Below are 17,662 nucleotides of genomic sequence, written 5' to 3' on the forward strand. Positions count from 1 at the left end.
AGCCCCAGCTGAGGACCCCCAAAGGCTGAGCCCATCTCGATGGCCTCAGCTGAAGCTCCTGACTCTATGCCCCACTCCACCTGAGGGGCTTCTTGCTGGGCCTTTCTGTTCTGCGTCCCCCATCATGTCCCCCTCCTATGATGTGTGACACAGAGCAGACACCCATGTTGGCTGTCCTTTGAGGACTCAGCATCATGCAAAGCTCTGGTTCTCAGTGGTCCTGAAGCTACACTGCCCTGGTCATAGATAACCTCTTTCTTCTGTCCCCACACTCACCAAGCACGCCCAGGTTCTCCGTCTGGAAGACCCTCTGTAGCGGGGGCACGTAAATCACAGCCAGCTGTCCCAGGATGGACCCGAGCACCGAGTAGAGGAACATACGGTTCCGGAGAAAGCCCAGCTCAAAGATCAACTTGGTCTGCGGGGAGGAGGGGTGTGCTGGCTTGTGCACACTCCACGTCGGGTAGAAGCAGGGGCACCCCAGGACACCATGTAGTAAGGCAATGTCTCTGCTCTGAGCCACCCCATGTCTGCCTGGACAGAGCAGCGGGCCCTGCTGGAGGCGTGTCTCCTGGCCAGGGGGTGAAAGGCTGGTCCTCAGCTCGGCCCTGCACCTCCCTCCCTGTGACTATCAGGGAAGCATGGGAAAGCAGAGGCCGGTGCTGGATGCCACAGGCAGCAAGTCCCAGGCTGCACAGGGAGCGGCCCAGGCCCTGCTCAGCTCACCTGAGAGCGGCAGCTCAGGGCATTGAAGAGATCAAAGAACACGAAGCAGGTGAACGTCATGGTGGTGGTGCGTGGAGTGCTGGCTCTGTCTTCAGGAATCTGAGACAAGTATGTAAGCCAGTGGCCATTCGTGAAGACCATGGAACTCCCTGCCCTGCCAAGCAGCCCACTTAGTGTAACCCCCATAAGTCAAGCCATGTGGCCACTCCAAGGCCACACAGCCCTGCAGCAGGGAGGTAAGAGGCGATTCAGGAAAGGAAGGCCCTTGCCTCCTCTAGAAGGTGTCAGTGCCCCTCCATGAACCCACAGAGCAGAATATCATTTCCTACGGGTAGGAAAGCTGACCTCAAGGAAGACTGGGCAGCTCTGCTGGGGCCAGAGTGAAGGTTGGTGCCAAAGTGAGCCAGGCTCCTGTCTGGAAGTTTCTGGACAGTCCTTGTCTCAACCTCCCACCCTCTGATGGGATCCTCTCTGGCCTGAGCTCACAGCTGTACCCCTTGAAGTGTGGGCTGAGCACCCCATTTTAAGTCATGAAAGCCTGCCACAGCGGCCCTGTGTCCCCATGCACAAGGCTGCTTCTGGAGGCCAAGGAGGGAGGGGTGGGGAGCGAGCAAGGCGACGTGTATTTGGGGCCCAAGAGAGGCGAGTTTGAGGGAAAACAGACGGGGCTGGCCCCGTCCTACACAGGGGTTGTCCACAGTGGGATTCCTTTCTCAGCTGAAGAGAACATGGCCCCCATACCGATACCCCAAGCGGCTAAGCCAGGAGGGTCCTTCAGTAGCTGTCCGGTGACAGTGAAGACAGTGGGAGCGTTCGGGCTCTGTTCTGGGGACCTCATCACATCCTCGACAGCCTCTCTCCACCCCGTGCTCCACTTCCCTCTGGCAGCACCCTGTTCCTGTCCCCCAGAATGGGGGCCCATGGAGCACCTGTCCAGCAGCTGTGCTGTGAACACCAGCACAGCGCTTCTCACCTCCTTCCAGAAGATGAAGAGGGTCCCGCTGATGATGGTGACGGCGGACATGAGGACCCTCAGGATGAGGGCTCTGTTCAGGATGGTGTCCTGGACGCTGCGAGGCGGCTGCCCCAGGGCATCTCTGTCCACTGGCTCTACCCCCAAGCTGCCCAGAAAGAGACGCTTCTGACACACCTACTGGGGCTGCCAGCCACACTGGCATTTGTCATAGGCCTCAGGTGGTCCATGCAAGCCGCGCCATTCCCATCCTCGTGGCAGGAGTCCCAGCGTTAACGTCACCTCTCCCGTCCTCTCCCGGATCCTAGCCCCTTGGAGTGCACGGGGAAGAGGCAGCCCTCGCAGGCTTCTGCGGGATGGACTGGCCCCTCAGCCCCTCTGTGCCGTGTTGGTGACCAGCACAGCAGCGGTAAGGCACAAACAGCAAGTGCTGCTTCATCACGTCACGCGGGATCTCCCTGCCTTCCCATCCCTTCTGCCCCTCTGCCCCTCCCTTCCCGTGTTCACTTGCACCAGTGAGTTCATGAGCACCTGTGACATGCAGGCACCACCCTAGGACCCAGAAAGCAACAGGGCACAAAACCTGGTCTCCCAGAAGCTGACCGTCTAATCAAGCAAGAAAATGGATATAATGTCCCTTTTAGGCAAAAACAGAGTGAGGGGATTGCGCGTGAGGTGGCTGCCATTCGAGCAAGCAGGGAGGACTCCTTGGAGGCGGTGAGCTGACGGAAGAACCAGAGTGCATTCTAGGCTGAGGGAGCAGCCGCTTCCTTCTCTGCACCCCAGTCCGTCCCTGTCCTCCCCCAAGGTATGACAACACTTCAGCTGTCTGGAGACTCCTTGTGGAAAGAGGCCCTTTCCCTTCCCTCCTCGCTGCGCTGGCCCCGCGCCGCTGGCCTCACCTCTGTGCTGGCGGGCCGTCCATGATGATGTTGACCCACAGGATCTGCATGGCGTTGAGGGGGATGGGCAGGCTGCACACGGTGGACAGTGCGACCAGGGCCAAGGCCGAGACGCTCCTGCGGGCACAGGCGGCGTCGGTCAAGGGCGCCCAGGGCCAGCGCCCAACGACCTCAGCTAGGGCGGCCTCCACTCACGTGCTCAGCTGGAAGCGGACAAAGTTCTTGATGTTGTGAAAAATCCCCTTGCCCTCCTCCACGGCGCTCCTGCAGGAGAGGGGGCGGTGGGCGGAGGGCTGGGCGGGGGGGGGGGACGACGGACGCCTCCATTAGACTATAAAGGAACTGGGGGCCGACTGCGTCGTTGGGAGTCACCAGCTCGAGACCCAGCAAAACCAATGAGACGGCAAAAGGGAGAGGTAGAAGGCAGGGGCAGAAAACTGCCCAAACCCCATTTTTATTAAACAATTTAATAAATTCTTAATAAATTTAGAGGAGTTGAAAGAATAGAATTATAGATGTGTGGCATTTTCTGGCTGCATTTTTTTTTAAACTAAGGGGGAAGTGTCTTAACAAAAGGTAACTCCTGTAACGATGTCTTTGCAAGGTGTCCAATCACGCCCAACTTCGATACCTGCTTAGACTTTCAACCTCAGGTTTAAAATTTTTCCCCTTACCCCTAATTATTGTGATTTCTTATGAGTAAGGCCTTAAACTGGAACTAATTAAAGTGAGATCCAGACAGAAGGGAGCTTTGTAAAGAGGGGGAAAAATGGAAAAGAAGATGGGTCTTTGTAATCCCAGAGCTTGGCCATCACATCTTCGTTACTGAGTGGGGCGTTTCTGCTCCTCCTCTAACTTGTCCCACTTAAATCACCAGAGTGGGAGCCAGGTGCTGGTGGCTCGCACCCTGTAACCCTAGCTACTCGGGAGGCTGAGATCAGGAGCATCTCTGCTCGAGGCCAGCCTGGGCAAATAGCTTGAGAGACCCATCTCTAAAAAAGCCAGAGCAAAATGACCTGGAAGTGTGGCTCAAAACAATAGAGTGCCTGCTTTGCAAGTGTAAAGCCCCGAGTTCAAACCCTAGTCCCACAAAAAACACCACGGTGTGAGCACTTCTCTCATTAAAACACTCTTCCACCAGTCTGGGTGAGGTGGCTCACATCTGTAATCCCAGCTATTCAGGAGTTAGGGGCATTGAGGCCAGCTCAACAAAACCTTGAGACCCTGTCTAGAAACAGCACAAAGCTAAAAGCAAAAAGGTCTGGAAACCTGGATTAAGTGCCAGAGTGCTTGCTTTAGCAAGTTCAAGGTCTCGAGTTCAAACACCAGTGCTACCAAAACACAAAAGAACCCATTTTTAGTGACAGGTAGCTCTCCTGTCTCTTGCCCTTGACCATGCAGGTGGCTCTGGGTTTTCCTTCCGCGACTGATGCGGTCTCTCCCAGAGCTGGCAGGAGTGGGGCCCCAGGTCGCTGCTCTGCCCGCCTCCTGGGGCTTGGGGTAGGGACACCTGCCACAGGGATGAGTCTCAGGGTATAGCTTTCCCAGGAAGCCCCCACCGCGTTCACCAGCGCAGCGTACATGATGGCTGAGAAGTCATCGTCCACCAGGATCATGGCGGCGGCCTCTTTGCTGACATCCGTCCCCATCTGCCCCATGGCTATCCCGATGTCAGCAGACTTCAGGGCGACTGCGTCATTCACGCCATCCCCGGTCATGGCCACAACTGCCCCCGACTCCTGCAAAGCCTTTGGGAGGAGTAGGCGATGGAGGTCCCAGCCTGAGGACGCTTCTGACCCTCCCCTCAGGGTCATGAGGTCATGGTGAACTCAGCCTTGTTCACCATGTGTGAGGCAGACTCGTCTGCAGGACGCCACAGCCAGCTGGCCCCTGCACACCTCTCAGCCTCAGTTTCCCCATCTACAAAGTGGGAGCCACCATCCCTGCCTCACAGGCCATGTGAGGCTCCAGCTGGGCCACCAGGTGTGGCAGTGCCAGCACTGTGACAAAAGACTCGTAAAGTTACCGTTAACAGCAGCAATCAACCAACCACGCGCCCAGCCCAGGTGCCACTGATAATTTCTTTGAGGAACAGCTTGTGTGGGGATTTACTCCGTAGCACCAAAAACACAAACAAAACCCAGCAGAGCAACCCTAAAAATAATGCAAGAGAATAAAATACAGCTGCCCACGAGCGCAGGGGTCGGTTCTCAGTGCACATGTGTGAGAAGCCAAGCATGTGCACAGGACTCATTCCTGACACTCGTCAGAAAACCGCACAGCTCTTTATTGAGCGCCTGCTGGTGCCGGGGGCTTGAATGAGCTCACGTCTCCTACGGTGTCCCCGTGTTACAGAGGAGGAAGCTAGGGCATGGGTCACGTAGATAAGGAAGGGGAGGAGAGCGGCTGGTGGGATGGTGTCTGTGTAATTTTCCTTTGTGATCCACAATTCCCACTCCCAGCTCCCGTGGATGTGGCCAATGGTCCCCAGTGGACCCCGTTCCCTGCTCTGTCTCCAAATAGGGTCCCCGGGGTTTTAGCTGGGGTGTGCCTATCTCACTGGAAGTAACATTTCCTAGGATCCCGTGTGGCTAAGCATGGCCTAGTGTGGGAGGTGTGCTGCTGCCTCTGGCCTAGAGAAGGAAGCCACAGCCAAGGACAGCTGAGCTACCTCTCCACCCTGGGTGGTCACCAGAGGGACCACGTGCTAGAGCTCTGTGGCTGGCCCACCTGTGCCAGCCTACCCAGCATACCTTTATGATTTTGACCTTGTGCTTTGGGCTGGTCCTGTAGAACACGGACACCTGGCTCAGGGAAGGGAAGTGAAGTGCAGTCAGTGGACGAGGAGCTCAAGGTGCCTCCCTCTTCCTGCCGAGCCCCGGGAGGACCCCTAGCCCCCATCCCCATTGAGCCAAATCCCAGGAGGACCCCCAGCCCCCGTCCCCATTGAGCTGAGTCCCGGGAGGACCCACCTGCCCGACGTGGCTCGCCAGCACACCCTGCTCCATGCCGTCCACCTCTTCCCCAGACATAGTCTTCAGCTGCCCATTGCTCAGACCGATGTTCCTTCCTTTGGGAGAATCAGTGCAGAGGGTTTGATCCAAGTCCCTGTCTCCACCTGTCACACCACACAGTCCCCATCTTGGTCACAGAGTGACGAGAATAAAGCCATCATGGGTACTGTTTCCTGAGCTGCTGCTGCTGCGTGGCTTGACCTCAGTTCCACCCTCAGAACTGACTACACACAGGCCTCATTCTCCCCATGGGAGAGAGGGGAACTGAAGGGGAAGTGACCTTCCCGAGATCACAGGGCTGGTGGGTGGTAATACTGGGACCTGACGTGGCTCTGATTCTAAAGCCTGTGATTTCCCCACGGCATTAGGCCGCCTCGAGGCAGAGTAGAGAAAAGCCAACACATGACAACCCTCTTAACAGTAATGATCAGAGGACACCTGCTGGCCCTCTCGGAATGAAGAGATTGAGTGGGGGTCAGAGTGGTTCAATGATTTGCCAAGGGTGCACAGCCGGTGTGGAAGCCAGATTGAAACTGCACGTGGTGAAAGTGAAGCGAGATCATGGATGGGAAGCCCTCAACACACAGTAGGTCCTCAGTTTACATGAGGATTCCCCCCTTTTGGAGAACCTGCTAACATTTTGGAAACGTGTCAGAAGGTGGACAGTGGAGCGCCGCCGTGTGACCGTCAGGACCTTTTGTAAGCATCTCGAGGTGGGCATGCGCACTCCTGACCCAGTTTGCAGATGAAGGAGAGGCAGATCCTTTCCTCCCCACCCCACCCTGGTTACCTATGGCCACGGCCGTCTCCAGGGCATCTCCAGTTATCATCTTCACCGCCACACCCGACGCAGAGAGAACCTGAACGGCTTCCTTCACGCCAGCCCGCGGGGGGTCAATGATCCCCACGAGGCCCAGGAAGGTCAGCTTCCCAAGTTCAGGCCCAGATGCCAGGGCCAGCACTGCAAGAAACCAAGACCCAAGGAAGTGTCACCAGGGCTGAGGCGACCACTTTTCAGTCCCCAGCCAGCCTCGCCACAGCCCTAGTCATTTGCAAGCAGCTGGGCTGCCGAGTGAGCTCCTGGCTACAAATGGTGGGTCAGATCCCGTGGACCTCAGGCCCGCACAGGTGTGCCCAGTGGGGAGGACTCGGCGGGGAAGGTGAGCCCCACCCAACAAGTGCAGCACAGAGAGCCTGGGAGCTGCAGGCGGTGAGGGCATCGTGGCAGTTCCTGCCCCTCCCTGGCTCTGTGTGCGTGCATTCTGTCACCCGCAGCAGACCTGGGGTAGCAGCTACCAGCCACTAAGAAAACTTCAGGGAGAGCACCCTGGTTGAGGGACTCTATTGGCTTGCCCTTGCCCTTGCCCCTGGCTCCTGGGGGCTGAGATGGGGTAGAATGAGTTTGTCTTACTTTGTCACCTTTCTGACACTGGATAGGGGGCTGCGACCACAAAGGCTCCAGCAGTACTGACCTCTGGCATGGTCATATACTGTCTGATAATGCTGGTGCCATGTCCTAATAACGCCTGTGCCATTCCTTCGCTTTCCTCTCCATGCTGATCCTGGGAGCTGCACATCCTCAAATGTCCACCACGAGCCTCCCTTGGCCTGGAACCATCTGCACACATTCAACCCCCGAGGACCTCACTCCTGCCCTGCGCTGCCGCCCCCTGGACCACCATTGTGGTGGTCCTGATCAGCTCTTGTAGATGGAGGGGAGTGGTTCTGAAAGCCCAGGCCACTCCAGAGGCTCCAGCAGGTCTCTAAGGCACTCGGCACGGCTCTGAGCCTGGCATTGCAGCAGGCATGTAGCTCATACTCACTGTCACGAGTAAGCTCTGCCCCGGTCCCCAAGCCAGCCATGGGCCCCGCTGATGGCGGCTGAGCAAAAGTGCATTTCTAGATGGGAAGACCACGCGAGGTCTGGCGCTGGCAGTGGACTCCCACCACCTTCGCTACCCTCATCACGTTCTCCTCCGAGGCCCAGAACGGGTCCCTGTGTGGAGGCCAGTCTGGGTATTCTGTAGACCGAGTGCTCATTTAAAGCACTTTGGGGACACTGAGAGGTACACGGTGTCTCTGCTTTGGAGGACCACCCCTCACTCAGGAATTGATGACAAATGCCCGGTGCTGGCTGTGTGTGGCCCACGAGCCATGGTGGCTTTGCCGGGTACCCTGATGAGCATGGTGACAGCAGTTGAACATTTTGCTCCCTGAAGGGGGGAGACCGAGGCAATAGGCTCTGATAGGGTGAATCCAGTACATTTCTTTCCCCCAAGGGCACACACGTGTTTTCTAACACTTTCTCTGAAAAGGGGCAGGGTGACAAATGACACACAGAGAAAGAGAAAGGTTTAAAATTCAGCCCCTCATCAAGGGCATTGGCCCTGGTGCAGAAAATGAGACGTCTGCCTCGTTTTAACAGAGCTTAGGGTTTTCCCGACAAGAGGAATGCTGCAGGCCGGTTGGGAAAGCCAGCGGTGTGGCAGAGACCATCGCCTGTCCTAGGGGACTCGCAAGCGAGGGTCCCAGCTCTGCTACCCAACAGGCCACGTCAGCACTGGCAGGGGTCATGTGGCGACCGGGAGGTGACGGGGATGTCTGTCTTTCACCTGACCGTTACACTCTGAGCTGGTTTTCACTGCTGCTGGCAGGCTGCCTGGCCGCTGTCCTGGCAATGGCCTGTTCCCCGTGGACCCCACTCTTGTGCACCCCACAGTCAGCACTGACCCCGCAGACCGAGTGACCCCATCCTCTTCTCCTCCTGTAGGCAGAATGACTTCTGCTGGGGCGTCAGGGGCAGGGAAATGCCACCATTGTTGTACATGCTGCAGCAGTGGACCACCTCCTCGAAGGCTCCCTTCATGAAATAAATGTCCTCCTGACCCTTGGAAAAGACAGAAGGGAAATTCTGCAGTCACTGGGTGCCCTCGCTTCAGTGACCATCCCCTCATTCCGCACAAGGATGTTCTCAGTGGAGTGATTTATAGCGGACCATGGCTGACCGCGGGAACAGCACAGACTAGAGAAGTCATGGAAACCACTCAGTGAAATACTATGCTGCCATAAAAAGAACGAGGTCCGTTTTTGACCTGTATCACCCCTGTTTACGTTAAGTCCCCTTGTTAATGCCACCCACAACATCTGTATGCATCATTAACTAGAGGCGTCCCAGTCAATGTGTGATTGCTAAATGTCTGCTTTGTTTAGACTGTTGCCTCCCGAGGGCAGGCACCATGTCTGTCTTGGTCTCACACGAACTTGGCATCTAAGAAGGAGCTCAAATGAATGCCCTGTGTATTTGGTAAGCTCCATGCAGACAGCACGTGGGCAGCGTGGCTCTCGCTGTCGCCCCAGCAGTCGTGCGGGGCCTGCCTGGATCACAAGGGAGCAGGGGACGGCGAGTACCATCAGTGAGTACAGGAGCATCCAAGGCGGAGCATTTTTATGGGGAAAAAAAGCAAGGTACAAACACTACAGGCAGCACGACCTTGTTTTGAAAACAGCCACCTGGAGCCGGCAGTGCACAGACCCCAGGACACTCTACCCAGGCTGTGCAGGGGAGTTACCTTGGGTGGGTGGGCCCGGAGAGGAGGGCAGAATTAAAAACGGCTTTCATCTTAAGTCATGTTTCTGTGTATCTCATGTTCCCATTGTAAGGGGTGGAAAGATCTGAGGCGCGAAGAGATCCACAGCCTCCCCCACCCTGCTTTTTTTTTGTTTTTTCTTTTTGCTGTCCTGGGGTTTGAACCCAGGGCCTCACGCTTGCTAAGCAGGCGCTCTACCACTTGAGCCACGCCCCAGGCCTTTTGTTTTAATTCATTTATTTATTTTCCCACATAGGGTTTCAAGCCAACTTTCCTCAGGGCAGCTTTAAACTGTGATCCTCATATCTGCCTCGCAAGTAGCTGGGATTATAGACAAGCACCACCGCACCCGGCCCTAACCCTTTTTAAGGGGTTTATGGGGGCAAGAGCCTGAAGTGAGCTGGCAGAGCCCCCGTGGCTGATGGGAAAGGAGCAATGTCTGCACAGACCACCAGGATGGAATCCACCTAGAGCAGGTGAGAAAAGAGGGGGTGGCTGGAGAAGAAGGTGGAAGGCAACAAAAATTCTTTTCAATAGATGTTCTCATTGAAGACAATCTGAAAAGTTGGAAAATTTCAAAGTGAGCAATAAGAAAACACACCCAGCTGGAATCCCTGCCGACTGGTGTGGCGTGGGACGTGTGTGCACAGGCGTGTGGGGGGGGGTCTATGGCTCCCACCGTCTGTGGTGGACACTAAGCTGCACCGCTGAACACCTGTTGGTAGTGACGTTCAGCGCGCACATAGGATGTATGCAGAACTGAGCGCCAGGACACCAAAGACCTGCACAGTGCCTCTGGGGTCAGCTTTACCAGCAGGGATGTGACTGCCCAACAGTTTTATAGCAGGCCAGAGGGTCTCACACTTGAGCCTACCCCAGAATTCCTGGAAACACGGGTTCGTGGGTCTCATGTCTGGAATTTCTGACAAGGGGCTGAGGTGCCTCAGGCACCTAACAAATTTCCAGACGCCGCTGACACTGCTGGGCCAGGGACCCCACTCTGAGATCTGCAGTTTTAGGTCAAAGGCCCAGAAGAGGCCCCGAGAACAAGGAAGGTTTCCTGGGTGCTGGCTGCATCTCCAGGCTGGAGGTTCACAGCAGGAGGGAGTTGAGCACGGTACTCCTTCCCCTCCAGGGCTGCTTTTGACTCATTTTGGGGTGGGGGAAGAAGGACAGGAATAGATGCCCAAACTCACCTCGTTCTTTGGGGTGCATTTCACCGCCATCCACTTCTGCTCGGAGCTGAAGGGAATCTCTTTCTTCCTTACGTACGAATCTTTGATGTCACTTAAGTTCATCTGGGGTAATAGGATGGGGGCGTTTTTTATGAGTCACCTGAAGCCAGGCTGTGAGCACACCCAGCCCGAGGAAATGATCAATTAAACTGCCTTGCAGGTGAGAAGCCCAAGCATGTCACTCTCAGGAAAGGCCAGTTCTTTTCAAATTGCCCACCAGGAAAAAAAATGTTCCTTGCTCTCAGCCTCAGCTTCTATCTGTCACCAGCTTAGGAACAAACACCTGTGGGGTTTCTCCTGGGTCAGGAAAGGAAGGTGCAGCAACTTCCCAGAAAGAACCCTGGGTCAGTGAGGTGGCCCTGCCGTCTGCAGCCTGGGTTCTGACAGGCCTGTCACTTGTGGGCTCTTTGGCAGACACTTTTTTGGGTCAGTTACTCAACAGCTCAAAACCTGTTTCTCCAAGTGTTAAACCAGGCCTAGCCACGCATCTTTTTGCCTGCTTGGGGGCGGGAAGGTGGCGGAGGTGACAGTCTTCCCCTTTACACATAAAAGCACAGATGTGTGTGAGGCCCACGGCTGATGCACAGTGCTCCTGTGGTGTTAAGATGTAATGGGGCCCGGCACACCTCTCATCCCAGCTACACAGGATGCTGAGGGAGGACGCATGTGAGTTCAAGGCCAGCCTGGGCTACATAGCGAGACCCTGTCTTCAAATAAAAATAAAAGGGCTGGGGACGTCTGAGAGGTAGAGCACTTGCCCTGCATGTGTGAGGTGCTGGGTTCCATCCCCACTTCTGCAAGAAAAAAAAATGTAATGGGAGTGGGCAGATTAGGAAAATAGCGTCTACACACACCCCTTAAGGGGTGCTAGGTTGAATTGTGTCCCCAAAAGACATGCTGCAGTCCTGCTCCTGGGGTCCTCACTTGGGAACAGGGTCTTTGCACATGGCACTGTGTACCGTGCACCTTGAGGTTTCTATGACTGGCACTCGTCCAAGGTGACTGGAGAGAAGAAGAAATGCCATGTGCAGACAGACACACAGAACACCATGTGACAGGGAACCAGGGGCTGGGTGACGGCAAGAAGCGCTGTGACCACTCCACACGCCAGGGGCTGGGGAAGAAGCCTGGATCCACCTCTACCTCCACCCTGATCTCCACTCGCCCACAGGATGGATTCCACAAGTTTCTGTTGCTTTAAACCACCCAGTTTGTGGCACTTTATTCTGGCAACCCCAGGAAAACGAGTCCTGGGGGTGAGGATGGAAAAAGGTTGAGACTCATGGGCTTGGCCCTCAGAGCCGTTCAGGATGGTCAGACACCAAGCGTCTGGTCACAGAGCGCCCAGCACCACACCCATCACAGCAGGGAGAGTTTTGGAAAGGTGGTGGGAACAGGGTGGGGACCTGACGCCAGGGTGTCACCCAGCAGGACAGACAGGCCTGGCCGTCCCTTCTCTCTGGGGCATGAGAAGCTGACCTGGCTCTGCTTTATAGGGGAACAGTGCAGACTGACTAACACCCAGAGCTTCGGGGAGTGGAAGGAAAAGAACGGGAGGTGAGGACAGTGCTTAGATTTGCGCTGGGGAAAAGCCCTTCACTGGGACATAGTTAAGGGTCCAGAAATCTTCACTACCCCCCCCACCCACCATACTGGCTTCCAGAGGGCTTGTACCTGAGTGACAGACAGGTGAAAACAGACTGGCACGGGTCAACAGAGAAAGCCCAGGTTCTTAGAAAGCAGAGGCGTCCAAGGTCAGGACACAGAGGAGAACTGAAGAAATTCAGAGAGAGCCAGCAGGAGGAGGGCAGAGAGGGAGGTCGAGGCCTGGAGGAATGGAGTGTGGCATTAGGACAGGCTGTGAGGCAGAGAGGGGTCGGATCAGACAGGACAGGCTCTGTGATCTGGGTTTTTAGCTTGACCTTGACGGGATGGATTTGACCAGACTGGTGAAACAAAGACCTTGGGCCACAGCAGTGGTTACAATGGGGGTGAGGGAGGAGCAGGGGGCCATGGCCCTGGTTGAAGGAGGGGATCCAGGCCAGGCTGGCTGTGTAGACGGGGGTCACTAGCCCTCTTTCTCTGCCTCCCCCACCTTCCTTTTCATCTCTTCTCTCCCTTTTGCTTGCATTCCCAGGCCACATTTTGCTGTCATTTCCTCTGTTGCTTGGTCCCCTAAGCCCAAAGCATAGCTGGCACACACATTGACTTCCTGCCTAGCCTGGCCATCCCCTTCCCACCTGGGCACCCCATGGTGTTAGCACTGGGCACTGGTGGTACCCACTCTGCAGAGCCACCAAGGTCACAGCTAAGGGTTGAGCCCAGGAGCCAATCAACTGTGTTTAGAGGAACTGGTCCCTCGTGCCTGGGGCCTCAGAGGGAGCAGGGACTGCTCTGGGCACCAGCAAGTCTTGACTCATGGCTGTCTTCCCCCTCTCTGCCCGCCACCCACACACCTGCATAGGGGTGAGCCACAGCAGTGCTCAGAAAATCCTTTTGGAGCCCTGATTAAGGGTCAGAGGCCCACAGGACTTTCCAAGGTCACACAGTGTCCCTGAGCCCACCTCCTTGGGGCCATTTTCTCTCACAGTTACCAAGCTTCCTCTTTAGCTCAGCCAGGAGTTCTGATTCTGCTCCAGGGCCAAGGAAAGTCTCCCTTGTGGACCTCAGGCCTCCTACCTTCATGGCCAGGGCGATCAGGGCACCCTCGGTGGGCTGTCCCAGCACAGTGTTCTTCCTGATGACAGCATTGTTGGCCACACAGCCTGCCTGAAAGGGGTCACTTTCTGAGTGTGTGCAGTTAGCGTTGGGAGCTGGTGCCTGGGGGCCCTGGGCTCGCTAAGGTCCATGATGAAGTCAGACCGCACACTTGGCTCGATTCTAGAGCTGGGGCCTCCAAGACAGTCCTTCACATAAACCAGTGCCCTGGCTCTGCAGCAGACACAGGTACAACTTCCTGCCTGGGCAAGTGTTGGTTCCCAAAGTCATCTAAGGGAAAACGGGGCAGGCGGGTGGACTAGGGTCCCATGGAGCAGGTGGCTGCTGATGGGTTCCATTTGGGGTAACACAGTGTCCCGAGGTAATTGCCACTGGGAATCCACTGAACACACCACACCGTCTTCTTTCAGAGGGTGGGTCCTATGGTTCGTGGCTGTCCCTCAATTAAAGACAAAAGGAGACAGAGGGAGAGTGAGTGACCCCAGCTTCCCTGCCGTCCTGGCGGGGTGCATGCCAGCAGGTGATCACTGAACAGGACCTTAGCAGGCGGTGCTCACAGAGCAGGATGGGGGTGGGGGCTCGCCAGGGGAGGAGGCTTGTTCTTGGTGGAGGGCACCTGCTCCATAGAGAGGGGAGGGGACTTGAGTCAAGGGTGACACGCCTGATCTGCAAGGTGCCAGTGCAGGGCATGTTTACCGCCTGCTTGCTGCCGGCGGGCGCCTCTCTGTGCTGTCTCTGCAGCATCCTGCAGGCAGGGATGAGCGCGAGTTCTCTTCTTCCCTCCATGTTTCCAATGCTGTGTGTCCCTTGCTGGGGAGAACCCCACATCCCGCACACGTACCGCGTGCCCTGACACCCACCTCCACGAGCTTCCCCACTGAGACATTGGCAAATTCTTTGATGACTTCCTTCGATGGGAGAAGGCACACGGCCCCTTTGCCATTGTACCCGACTCCGCTGACCTGCAGGGTATGGCAGAGGAGGGATGTCACCAGGAGTCCAACCACTCTCCCCTGGATGGACCCCGGGCTCTTTCCTGGGGCTCCGTGCCAAGGACATGAAGTGTCCCCTCTAGGACTCTACGGCCTCCCTGACCCCAGAGCACCGGCCTGGGGCAAAGGCAGGAAGTGCTCTCTGGGATGGGCCAGGGCGGCACATGCCAGGGTGAGGACATGGAGCAGGGCCCGGGAGAGGACAACTTTCCAGAACAGGGTGGCCGGGTGCTGACTGAGACACAGGAAATATTTAGCCTTTGCAGCCAGTGCGTCCCCTGTAGAGAGAGCACAGTGCCATTGAGGCAGCAGAGAGCAAGCTGCAGCACGTCCACAATGCACATTTGTGCACCAAGAAAACTTGTTCTTCCAAAGTTGTCACCAACCTATGGGCCATAACTTGGTGACTTCTGGCTCTGGAATTTCCCGGACAGGAAATTCCCAGTTCAAGGAGCGTCCAAATGTCCAGGAGAGAGGCAGAGAAACGCAAATGGTGACTCATGATGGGTTTGTCATGGGAGGCCAGAGCAATTGTCCTCTAGCGTTTGCATTCTGTAACGGGGGGCTGGGCTATCGCTCAGGGCAGACCACTAGCCTAGCATGCACAAGGACCTGGGTCCATCTCTAGACAGCAAAAACAAAGTAAAAATAAAGCTTGCAATGTGATTATTAAAAAGCAATCACAGAATAAAAGAGGCCACCTTAAATCGGCCGTGATGACATCTGCTGTCTGCAGCGAGGAGGTGGCTCACGGCCCGTGCATTTCTTCCTCACTTTCTCTGGGAGGACCGGGACCTCAGGGCACAGCTTGGTCTCACGCCTGTGAATCCACAGGAGACTCACCTCGGCCTGGAGCCCGTCGGATGTGACGAGCTGGGTCACTGACATTGCGTTGGCTGTCAGAGTCCCTGTCTTATCGGAGCAGATGACATTACAGCAACCTGGTAGCAAAAAACACGGCAGTCATCACTACCTACTCTGACATTGACTAGTGGACGGCTCTCCAAGCCAGACCAATGTGTAGGGAGTCTGAGGCAGGGGCCCTCACCGAGCGTCTCCACGATGGGCAGCTTCTTCACGATGACCCGTTTTTTGGCCATCCGTAGCACTCCCAGGACCAGCGTCACCATGACAACGATGGGCAGGCCTTCTGGGATGGCTGCCACAGCCAGGCTGGATGGAAAATCAAGGCAGACTTAACACGTCCATAGGATGGTGTGAGTCCCAACTGGCGTGGATAGCAATGTGTTTTAGCTAGTGATGCTTGTCTTTGTGTCCCCAGGATCCCTGTTCTGACCCCAAGCCCATGGTGCCCGCACCTCCTTCCACATCACTGCCCTTGCCGCTCCTGTTCTTAGGAAGGGACCTCTCCTATCAGGCAGCCTCACCTTAGTGTGAATTAGTGTCTGTCATCTGCTTAAACACTTTTAAACTCATCTCGATTAAGAGAGAAAAGTTGAATCGGGCAGTGAGTGGAAGCAGTGGTTTTGGTTTGGGGGCTCTTTCTGGGTCCTGTGAATTTCACTTTCATGAGCGTAATGGTTCAGATGCTTCCTGTGAGGAGGTGGGACAACGACATCCAAATGGAGACCACATGGCTTCGTGGCTGCCTGGCACAGATCTGTTTCTCGTCCTGCTTCTTATTACCTAACTCTTCCTGCACTGTGACCTGCACACCCACAGCCATGCTGACTGGATCAGAGAGAGCATGTGACCCAGGCTCAGCCAACGAGATTCTCTCTGGGGAAAATGACTTGGACCAAGGCCCAGGATTCCTTTCTGTGATGTGTCAACAGGGGATTCTTCCTGCCTTGGGTTTTCCAAGGCTTCAGGACACCTGGCATGGTGAGGTGACATGAGGCCTGGGATCAACTTTGGAAGACTGTGGGGTGGGGCACAAGTAAAACAAGACCGACGGTGGGTGATCACTGTGGAAGCCCACAGTCACCACCTGATGTTCATCTGACTAGTCTACTTCTATATTTGTTTGAGATTTAACTTTAAAAATTAAGAAGAACCAAATACATAAAGAGACTGTCACAACCGAAATGGTCATCAACAAACAAATGGATAAACCAAACACTGTCTATCCACAATGGTATACTACGCAGCCATAAAAAGGAATGAGATTCTGACACGTGACACAATGTGTGTGCACCTGGAAAACATGATGCCAAAAGAGAAACCAGACACAAAGACCACATCCCGTGTGAACCCATTTTCGTGAAGTGTGCACAACAGGCAAACCGTGAGACAGAAAGCAGATTACTGTTGCTGGGGGCTGGGAGCTGAGAGGGAGAATGTGGAGTCATTGCTAAAGGGCTTCTTCTTGGGGTGATAAGAAAATACTCTACAATTGGCCATGTGTGGTGGCTCACACCCATAATCCCAGCTATGAGGGAGTTGGAGATTGGGAGAATTGTGGTTTGAGGCCAGCCTGGGCAAAAACCTAGCAAAACCTTATCTCAATTCGTAAGCCAGGCATGGTGGCTCACGCCTGTAATCCCAGCTACTTGGGAGGCATAGGTAGGAGGACAGACCCAGGGCAAAAAGTTTGGAAAGCAAACTAAAGCAAACCAGTCTGAAGGAGGGGCTCAAGTAATAGAGTGCTTGTCTAGCAAATGTGAGGCCCTGAGTTCAAACCCTAGTACTGTCAAAAAAAAAAAAAAAAAACCCTACATTTTTTGAAGTGGTGATTTTCTGTGATTCTTTAGAAGAATCGTGTACTTCAAGTGGGGGAATCGTGTGGTATGTGAATGGTGCCTCAATAAAGCCTTTAAGGAAAACCTTGGCTGGGGACTTGGGAGAGGAGGGGCCAAGCAGACGCCCCATAGGAGGAGGAGGAGATGTCCCTCTGGTGACGTCTCAAGAACTTTCATCACAGGACCCCTCACTGTAGTCTTAGAAAGAGACTATTTGGGGGACAAGGAGTGACGGAATCTGCTATCCAAAAACAACTGGAGGGGCCGGGGGAGCCGGAATCTGCCCGCACGCCTGGAGCCCACTCACAGCCTGACAGGGACCTGTGGGAGTCCCCAAGACACCTCCGTGAGAGCGGGGCACGCCTGTTCCAGGTCCAGGGGACCAGGCCACTCAGAAAACAAGTGGATGGGCAGTGGGAGCAATGCCTAGTGGTGATGGTCCCCAAGCCAACAGCCACGCAGGGCCACTGGGGCGGTGGCAGTGCCCAGCACTGCCCAGCCTCCCGTGGTTCTCAAGAGAAACCCAGACTGTATCTGCTAATGCAAAGCCCCAGCTTTTAAATGCTGGTAACAAATCCCAAATTTTTTGGAAAAAATGAACCAGTTCAAATAAAACATAATTTCTGGCTACCTGTCGCCCATGGGTGGCCCTGTCTACCCTCTGCACTACAGCAGTGGGACTCAGCCACTGTCTGCTGAGGTGACAGAGGTGGGGACGCCCTGGGCCCAAGCCAGCCTGGCACAGGGTGAGTGCAGCTGGGTTGGTGGACAGTCAGGTAACCGGCGGGGGACACTCACGCAGCCCACCTCACT

At 55.4% G+C, this 17,662-nt stretch overlaps 1 protein-coding gene across 2 annotated transcripts in view; it reads right to left on the bottom strand.

Moving 5' to 3' along the window:
* The window catches only part of Atp2c2 (ATPase secretory pathway Ca2+ transporting 2), a 68,421-nt gene that overhangs the window by 808 nt on the left and 49,951 nt on the right, over positions 1–17,662 (bottom strand). The window contains exons 12-26 of one of the 2 annotated variants that reach the window (XM_074055548.1): positions 15,196–15,320; positions 14,991–15,088; positions 14,016–14,117; positions 13,117–13,206; positions 10,399–10,500; positions 8,346–8,502; positions 6,406–6,576; positions 5,574–5,671; positions 5,355–5,405; positions 4,183–4,349; positions 2,797–2,865; positions 2,602–2,718; positions 1,700–1,847; positions 727–825; positions 277–418 (exon numbers count right to left, since the gene is read on the bottom strand). In XM_074055548.1, the coding sequence (XP_073911649.1) occupies positions 277–418; positions 727–825; positions 1,700–1,847; positions 2,602–2,718; positions 2,797–2,865; positions 4,183–4,349; positions 5,355–5,405; positions 5,574–5,671; positions 6,406–6,576; positions 8,346–8,502; positions 10,399–10,500; positions 13,117–13,206; positions 14,016–14,117; positions 14,991–15,088; positions 15,196–15,320 (1,736 nt within the window). Of the gene's footprint in view, positions 1–276; positions 419–726; positions 826–1,699; positions 2,422–2,601; positions 2,719–2,796; positions 2,866–4,182; positions 4,350–5,354; positions 5,406–5,573; positions 5,672–6,405; positions 6,577–8,345; positions 8,503–10,398; positions 10,501–13,116; positions 13,207–14,015; positions 14,118–14,990; positions 15,089–15,195; positions 15,321–17,662 lie in introns of those variants that run through there. The other variant, XM_074055549.1, reaches the window with a different exon arrangement.

The sequence above is a fragment of the Castor canadensis genome, chromosome 15 (genome assembly GCF_047511655.1).
Source record: "Castor canadensis chromosome 15, mCasCan1.hap1v2, whole genome shotgun sequence".
NCBI lineage: Eukaryota > Metazoa > Chordata > Mammalia > Rodentia > Castoridae > Castor > Castor canadensis.